We start from the raw sequence: 9,397 nt of genomic DNA on the forward strand, positions 1-9,397 counted from the left end.
TACTATTCCATGTGCTGCTTGTACTCAAAGTTGTATGACTGAATGGAATGTTAAAAATAACTAGAACAGAATCTGGCACATAATTGGGAGACAACAAAAATTTGTTGAGTGAAGAAGTGAATGAGAGGCTGAGTACCTGAAGAATAAATATTTTTCAGATGTACATAATAGCAGATCTAAACCAAAATCCAATGTGTAACAGATTTTATTTAATATTCATATTATTATTATGAATAATAACTTGTCTCATGAAAATCCCACCCTTCTAACAGTGCCCTGCTACCACCTAAGGTCTCCTTGGTGATCCCTGAATGTGTCTGGTGGAGGGTGAAGAGCTCTGGAGAGGAGACCAGGGTTCAGCCCAGGTTCAACATGGACACCTGGACGCTGAGCTTCGGCTTCCCCACGTATGGAATGGGAACGACAGGTGCACTGTGACAGTCGAACCAGGTACCAGATGCAACAGCACATTCTAAACCATAAAGTGCAACCCTCACTTATGGTCCAATTATAATGGCGCTATGGCTCCCCCTTGGCTTACAATACCTTCCCTTCTGGAACCTTCTCCAGAGTTCAAGGGCTAGGCTTTCCAGAGCTCTCCACCCTGCCCCAAATCTGATCTTTCCCTTCTAGCTCTGCTTTTGCTCCTTGCCTTACCTGTTCACATCTGTTCTTCAGTTACTGTTCACGCACAGACAGGTGGTTCAGTGGGGTGTTTAGAGCTCAGGCACACTGCCCTGGAATCCAGCTTCCGACCTGAGAGGTCACCAGCAGACCATCTAAGCCTCACCTAGAAAATGCGGATAACCACGACTCCTACAGATTTGCTGCAAGGAGTGAAAGAGGTAATTCGTGCTCTCGGCTCAAGGCCTCGCACACAGTAAGCGGGCAAACAACTGTAGCTGTAGCGTTGCTGGTTAACTGTTTCTCGAAATGTCCCATCTCTCCAGCTGGATTCAAATCCTTGAGAGCAAGGACTCTGTCCCAACCATTTCTCTGATTACTCCCAACTCCACTCCGATTCCAGAAAAGTGCTGAGTTCACCATATTTTCTCAAAGACACACTTGTTGAATTTATTAAAATGAATTAGTCGTTTTCCTCCAGAGTGCTCAAATCTTTATCATATCCCCATCAGAGCCAGCTTGAAAATATCAATGTCCCCAGGTTGCAATGCCCTCTTCTGACACTATTAGCAGATTAAAAATGCAGGGGTGACTCCCAACGTATGTAGTCAGGTCACTCACAATTGAACTAGCAAGGACACCTACTGAGCTGCCCTACCATGCCAAATGCGCTACATTAGTGAACAGCCTAAAAATATTCGAAAGAAATAGATTTGATGTGGGAACCTCTGCCAAATTCTGAAGCAGTCTTTCCCGGCCTAGGACATGAATTTTAATCTTACAGACACAGAAAACTCTATGCAGCATCTTCAGATCCATGTTTTACTACATACTGAATTAGGGATGAAGCAGTCCTTCTGGTATTTTGGTAACAAACGCCCTCAGATGTCATAAATCTCACACAAAATTCTACACCATAATAAGTAATATTACAAATAGACCAGTGAACTATAAAATAAACATAATTTAAATCTATGTTTTGAGAAGAATAATTTCATTTAAAGTATCACTTTATAACACTGTCAACAACAAAATCCTTAATTTCAGAGGCCATCAGTAACTATTCCCCATTGCTTTAGAATTTATGTTTGTATAATCATTTGTTCTTCTACTACCTTTTCTTAACTGACCTAGAGATCATAAAATAAAAATGTTCTTTGGGAACCATGTCACGCTTTTCCCAGAATACGCGGGAAATCAGGAAAGGACCCAGAGCACACTGCTATGCTGTTCAATCTCTTGTCTCTTGCCACCTAAGGCCCTCTTGACCAATAACTTTGAAAACTCATCCTGGGCCTTCATTGACAATCTCATGTCTTCCTGGACTTGGAGCAGGAAAGGAGCCATGTCTGCCACCTCTGAGAGTTGACATTTTACTGAATTCAGAGCACTTGCAGCTTTCCTGTTCTTCAGCTTCCATTCTTTCATACGCAAAATTAACGGACTATATAGCATCTTTATTTTCCAAGAACACAACAGAAAGGGGGAAAAACCCTGCTTCTTTGGAGAATAACTACTCAAAGACATAATGTTCTACTTTTTATGATCACTTAAATTTTCTATTAAAAGACAAATTTTTCATTTCAAACAGCTAAATCATGTGGTAGTTAAACACCGAATTCCAACTGATCAAGTTTTGGGAACTGAAAAAAGTACAATCCAGGGATATTAGCATTTCACACTTATTATTAACCTTTTGGTGTTTAGATCTCTTAACAATAAACAGTGCCGAGAGCAGTACTGGTCAGAGTAGTCCTCTGTCCCTCCAGGAAAGATCTCTCTGCCTGGGAGGATGGCTTGCGTGAGAAGTGCGGATACCTCCCTCTCCTTTCACCTAGGTTCTCAGGCCTTTCTCTTCCTTCAGGTCAAACAAAGAGATCCAAGTGACAGAACACTCCACCCCTGGGCTTCCCTTTTGTTTCCATTTGCAGCACTATGCACCCTTGGCCTGCTCTAAGCAGCAGCCCTGCTTCCCTAGTCCCATCAACTCTCCCCAGTGATAAGGCAATTCTGGCTCTCGCTGTTTAATCACTCTGGCCCTTTCTCTCATTCTTTGCTTCCTTGTTGGGTGGCCTCCAGCCCTCACCCTACAGCCTAGGGGCACAGAGGTGTCCAAAACGGGCAAGGCTGAAGCCAATGCCACCATTTACTCTCCACTCCTATCTTACCAGTCCTGCACTCTAGGGTCAAAATCCTAAGTGGTTTCCTTTTTGGCTCCTGGCCTGCAAATAACAAACTGCACATCCAAGGTCCTTCAAGTGCAGTATTTGTACCAAAAACTACACTTGGAAAGGACGGCAATGTTTTTGGCTACCTACCTATCCATCGTGCAGCTACACTTGCCCGGAGGACTCAGACACGCTGCTTTTGCTCTGCTTTTCCCTGAAGTGAGCTGTGAATGAGGAGGGTAGGAGAAAAGCATGGCTGTTTTCTCGGTCCAAAAATGTTGGTGTGAAATGAACACAAAGCCAGGAGAATGAGGAGGAGCTGCTAAGTGATACCTAGTACCATCAAGAGGTGGTTAGGCCAGCAATCACATGTTTATTTTCCCTATGCTCTCTGACTGTAGATTTAATTTAATTTTGTCATGGCAGGATTAGCAACCAGGCCACAGGGGTGAAGGGACATTATAATAAGACAGCACATTAATCCTCTAACCCACCCAAGGCAGGAGCAAAACCAAACAAATAGCAGCTTCCTGGAAATTGAATTTCTGTTATCCAGATGTCAAAGATGTAATACCCCAATTACACAAACTATTGCCAGTGAAGCATGCCAGCGAATATGCAATGTAAATGGGGTGAGCGCAGAGCCACGAAACTGCACACTCAGCATCTGGCTCTGTGAGTAAGTGATAATTAGCACTGTGTGTAGACACTAATAAACATTTATGTCTGAAATTACAACTTTTAGCAACGTTAATAAGGGATATATTGGCAATCTGTAAAATAAAAGGTCTTGAAAAGAATGACATACATTCAGCAATGGCAGATATTTCCCATCCTAGCACAATCTCTTTTTCTCCCCCTAATTGCAAATGGCCACACTGTTTTGCTGAGGAATTAATTGACATAAAGACCTACCTAAAAAAATGGGTTGTGTCTCTTTGGCCTCCCCATTAACATTGTTGCTGAATTCTGAGATCTTATACACCTCATGATGATAATCTGGGATGAAAAAACAACCAAAAATTAGAATTCTAATGACCCACAGGATATAAATAAGCAATAAAGGCTAGACTCATCATATCTAGTAAGGTAATCTCTGTTTTAATTTATAAACATAATTTTTGAGAACCCAGTTAACCCCAGGATTTGTAGTCCATAGTATTCCCTAAAAGCTTTGCTTATTCTGATGAAAGTACACAAAGTTGAAACACCGCTTTGACTTTTAGAAAACAGCTTTGCTTGATCACTGTTTGTAAACTAAAATTTACAAACAACTGTCAATTACCAGGCTTCTTTTCTTACATTTCAGAAATGTGTTCAGAGAGAAGAAAAATCTTGCCCAATCATTGGCCAAGGAGGTTTCCAAACTTATCTCTACAACCCATCTTCTTAGGTATATCAATAACAAGCTTCAAGGTTGCCTGGCACTCTGTTTTCTCAGTTTACCAGAAAAAGCTCAGTCTTTAAGCAGCTTAAAGGCAAGCACACGTGAAAAGTACTGATCTGTTATTTTAAATCTAGTATAATTTGGATAAGAAAGCAAGATTTTCATCTTTCACACATGTGACTCCCATTCAGCTTCTGCACTTTAATGTTTACTTTATAAAAATGCACCTGCAGAGCTGAGAAAAGAATAAAAACTTGCTATGGCAGTCAAACTTTAAAATACAATATTTTACAAGATTCTGCAGAGGCTCCTAGGATTTTGGCAATCTTCTATTTCTAAAGAGTGGGGCCACCTAGCTATGAAAATACAGGTGCATTCTTAACAGCTATTCCCTTTTTTGGGTCTTAATCCTCCCAGGCCAATGTCTACAAAACCACTGTCACCTTTAAGATAAGGCAGTATCTGAGGTCACAAATAAGAAAGCAGCAAAGTGCCCGAATGAATCAGATCGCATCAAGAGACCAGTCATGTATAGACAGACTTTTAAAGTACAAGTCATTGATTGACTAAGCCGCACCGCTGCGGGGAAAAATTATATAGAAAGAGGAAAGAACTAAATATTTTGAATAGGTAACACTATTTTAGGCCTCTTTCATTATGCTGTACCTAAACAAAACTGAGGGAAAACACACGAATGGATCTTCGAAATGTCTATAATCAAACCATTTTCAGACTAAGTGAAAGCAGGCTTCATGGAATCTCCACAAGTGTTAGCTTAGTTTGAGAAACTCTATGACTTGCAGTAGCCCTCTAATTTTCACGGGTGTAAACGTGCCTTTTCCAGGTTGTTAACACAATGGGTTTGGTTTGCTCTGACTCGGATTCCAAATGCTAGATAAGACACCAGTGGAAAAGTAGATAGGTCTGTGGCTTTGTTTTGACCTCAAGTTGATTCAACGACCCTGAAACAAGCTGGTACTGAACTCCACATTGGAACTTGTGGACACTACAATGAAAAAAAGTCACCTGCCTCTAATTGTAGGAGACAGAGGCATTTCCACGGCCACATTTTTACGTCTGTTCTTAATGTTTCGTTCTCCTCATTAAAAAAAAGTCCCACCAGGAAAATAAACACTCTAACAAGTAGCTGAGCAGAGACAAGGCTCTATTCCACTGCACCGTCCCTTGATAAAAGAGCACTAGCCGAAAGGCTGCTGTGTACACCTGTTAAGTCGCCAGCAACTAGATGGATCTTATTTATTTTTTTAAAGATACTTGTCTGACGGGTAAGTGATCTGTTCTAGAACACCCTTCCAACCCCAGTCCCAGAGCTGCAAAAGATGTAGGGTGGCCACAATTCGCAGTCGCGCTGTGCACCGAGCGGGCTTTCCCCTCCTTCCGCCGCCTCCAGCACCTTTTCCCTCGCCTCCGGGAGGACGACCGCACCCCGAGGGCAGCGCGGGGTCCCCGGCCCGGGCTTTGTCCGCCCCCCGCGCTGCCCTCGGCCTGTTTACCGTCCGCACCGCTGCACCCCCACCCGCCAACTTTGCCCGCGGCCCCCTCCCCCGGCCGCAGCCCGGGATGGAGTTTGGGGGTCCGCGGGGTGAGGCCTCCCCGGACCCCGGCCCGGACCCCCCAGACCCCTTACCCCGGCCTGACTCGGGTCCGGATCCCCCCAGGGCCGCCTCACCCCGGCCCGGCCCCTCTCACCCCGGCCCCGGCGCCCGGCCCCCCAACCCCGGCGCGGCCCCCTCACCTCGGCTCCCCAATTTGAAGCTCTGCGATTTCCTGCTTCTTCTCCTCTCCGAGAACTCCATGGTGCCGGCGGGCGGCGCGGGTCCGCGGGGAGAGGGAAGGCGCGCGGCCGGCCCGAGCGGCGTCGGCCCTCGTCGCGGCGGGAGGCGGCTTCCCGGGGAGAGGCGCCCCCTCCTCGCCGCCCGCGTCTCCCGAGCACGGCCGGCCCCGTCCAATTTCTTTCTCCTTTTTCAAAGCGGATCCGAGGCGGAACTTTCCGTTGCGGCCGCTCTGGGGCGGGCGGCTCCGGGCGCTCGCTGGGCGCAGCCTCCGGACTGACGCGGCGGCGGAGGCCGGGGGAGGCGGCGGGCCGAGGGGAGGGAGGGAGGGGAGGCGGCCCCGGGGACGCGGCGGCCGGGGGAGGCGGCGCTGAGGGGACGCGGCGGGCGGCCGAGGGCGGCGGCGGGGTGCGGGCCGGGCCCCGGAGGAGGAGCGCGGGGTCGGGGGGAGGCGGCGCCGTGGTCCCCGGGGCCACCTGCTGGCGGCCGCCCTCCCCGCCGCGGGGCCCGGGCCCGCACCCCGCCGGCCTGGCCGCCAAGGCGGAGGCGGAGGCCGCGGAGCTCCCGGGGGACAGCGGCCTGCGCGGGCGGCCCCTGAACGCGGGCCCCGGGGCCTGGGTCAGACCCGCCGCCCGCCGCCCTGGGGCCGGTCTGGTGGTCACCGCGGCCCCCCGGGCCGAGGACCCGTCCGGAATGGGGAGGGCCCGGCGCACGGTGCTGGGCAAGTTTTAGGAAAAACTTCCCAGTGTGCGCTCTGCAAGAAAACTAAAAGAGCGTTTGGAATGTATTGAGGAGAAGCGGATAGGCGGGAGTGGGCTCCGATTCTGCATCCGGTACGAGAAGGGGTGTGGAAGCTGCGGGGCTGGGTGCCGGGAGAGAACTTGCCCTGCCGGCCGGGGCAGCGAGGAGGGGGCGAGGAAGGGTCAGGGCAGGTGCAGGAGACCGGCCGCTGGAAGTGAGAACGTACAGGAGGCTGGTGTAAACAGAAACATTTCATTACTTTTACACAGTCTTCTCTGGGGGAGCTAAGAGCCCCTGCAGGCTCCCTTCTTTCTCATAGCATCCTTAGAGAGGGACCCAGAAAGAATTTAACATCTCCTGAGAATGCAATTGGACATGCTCAAAATACCCCAGCCCAAAGATCACTTCTGGATGGAAATATAAAGAAAGTAAAGAGTTAGGCCACCTACCCACAAATTTGAATTTGTGGCAAATTCAGGTGTCCCAAAAGAACAGTGAGGAATAAAGGGACAGGGTATGTTGATAAATGTGATAAGTTGCATCGTGGATCCCAGCCAGATGAGACCACCACTCAAGGTCCCCTCATTAACCCAGTAGGACAACTGCCAAGGAAGGCGGAAGTTGGAGGCAACTAGCATAAACGTACGAGTACCAAGAAACAAAACCAAGGAACAAGGTAACCAACCAACAAAGTAGTGGAAGCAGGGCTGGGCCCAAATCCTGAGGTGTTAGTTGGTATGGAGGCTGGCCTGGAAGAAAGAAGGACTATGCAGTCAGTTGCTAAAGGAAACCCTGAAACAAGAGGTTCTTAGCTTTTTTGGTCACTGTCTTTTTTGAGATTATAATCAAAGCTCTGGGTCCTTTCCCCAGAAAGTGTGTAAAAGACAAAGGAAATTTTGCATAGATTTCTTGGGGTTCTTAGACCCCCTGGATCCCTAAAAGGTGGCAGAAGGGATTGAAGTGATGAAATCAACCACCTTATTTGGTTCTCTTCCATTTATTTTCTCTTGCTTTACAACCAAGTAGTGAAAATCCAAAGTTGTCTTGAATGTTTCTTTAAGGAGAAAAAGCATACTATTCTGTTCCCCTGGCTGGGATCCTTTCTTTCCTTTTGGTCATGCCTTTTAAAATGTTATCCCCAAAGCCACAAGGCTGAGATCTCTACTGATTGAGGAACAGTTAGGCTCTTTCATGCTTTTGAACATAAAATGAGATTTTGTTAGGCTTAACCTCTGATGAAATCATTGAAGGTGTCATACCAAAAGCAAATCCCTGGGGACGATATTAACAACTTAGCATCTTCAGTTCAAGTGGGAATATGAATTCCATGTAACAAAGAGACTATTTTCGATAAAGTTAACAAAATATTTTAAATAATAATATTTAAAACAAAATTCATTTTCTCTTGACCCTTTTATCTGGTTCTCCAAGGGTGGTCTGCAGCAGCCAGTCCCACCCTATCTTAATTGTAGAGACAGAAAATTGACACTGATTTATTTACTCTCCACTTTGTGCAAATTGGCATGCCTTTATATAACATCAATGTATGTATACATGTAACTGCATGAATTAAAGATGAATTATGATATTTAATAAACATGAGATTGCTTAAAGTGGTAGGTGTTGTTTTTTGTTAATTGAATACAGCTTTCGTGTTACAGGGTATCTTGAAAAGTCCTGTAGGAGATCTACTAAGGTCATTTTTCTGCCTCAATAGTTCAAAGCCCCCAAAAGTTTTAGAACCACAGATTTATGTTACTAAAGCTCAGTGAAAACTGTTCAGATAGTCCATGAGTTCATGAAGGCGAAACATCTTATTATATGACCATTCTTTTTTTATATATATATATAACCATTCTAAAACTTAGTTGATTACAGATAGATTAAAGATTAAGCGTAGGTTTTAATTTTTGACAAAGACAGGTAATTTGGCCAGAAAACTTTAAGTAATCTGAATCCTAAATCTCAAAACTCTCTGGAAACTTTATTCTGAAGGAAATGGCATTATGAAAATTTCCGTCTTTATTTAACATGCTGTTATTCAATAAAAATATAATGCAAGCCAGGTGTATAATATAAAGTTTTCTATTAACCATATTAAAAAAAGGAAAAATGAACAGGCAAAATTAATTTTAATGATATATTTTATTTAACCCAACACAGAAAATATTGTTTGGATTTATAATCTATATAAAAATATTAATGAGATATTTCCTATTCTTGTCTCTTTGGAACAAAGATTTGAAAGTTGATATATATTTTACACTTGGAGGAGAAATCAATTCAGACTAGCCTCATTTCAAGTGCATAGCCATATATGACCAGTGACATCCACCTTGGACAGCTCAGTTTTAGAGAAATTCTATAACTTGAACCATGCTATATACACAGGTATGGCTACAAACTGATTATTGTTTAACTGTTTTACATTAATATCCCTCAAAATGAAGTAGCTGAGCAAGATGGTATAATTGAGCTTGAGACTTTTTGCAAATCTTTTACTGGAGTCTCTGTAATTGAATATGCTGTCACTAAATATGTACTAGTTTATGAAGATTCTGGGAATCTTTCAGGAAGATTTAATAAGTAGAAATGCTAACTTTTCAATTTTAAGACAATCACCCATTGTAAGGGTCATGGAAAGAATAGGGACCCCTGGTTTAGCCTCTGTTTTTCAGTTCGTT

The 9,397-nt window shown here is 45.1% G+C and overlaps 1 protein-coding gene across 6 annotated transcripts in view; it reads right to left on the reverse strand.

The window, feature by feature from the left end:
• BEND7 (BEN domain containing 7) overlaps nt 1–6,280 on the reverse strand; it is an 86,537-nt gene extending 80,257 nt beyond the window's left edge. For 4 of the 6 annotated variants that reach the window (XM_037846718.1, XM_037846720.1, XM_037846717.1 and 1 more), the window contains exons 1-2: nt 5,936–6,280; nt 3,708–3,791 (exon numbers count right to left, since the gene is read on the reverse strand). In XM_037846718.1, the coding sequence (XP_037702646.1) occupies nt 3,708–3,791; nt 5,936–5,996 (145 nt within the window). In that variant the 5' untranslated portion in view covers nt 5,997–6,280. Of the gene's footprint in view, nt 1–657; nt 801–3,707; nt 3,792–5,935 lie in introns of those variants that run through there. The other 2 variants (XM_037846721.1, XM_037846722.1) reach the window with 2 other exon arrangements.
• Nucleotides 6,281–9,397: the final 3,117 nt, after the last annotated feature.

This window comes from Choloepus didactylus, chromosome 8 (genome assembly GCF_015220235.1).
Source record: "Choloepus didactylus isolate mChoDid1 chromosome 8, mChoDid1.pri, whole genome shotgun sequence".
NCBI classification, from domain to species: domain Eukaryota; kingdom Metazoa; phylum Chordata; class Mammalia; order Pilosa; family Megalonychidae; genus Choloepus; species Choloepus didactylus.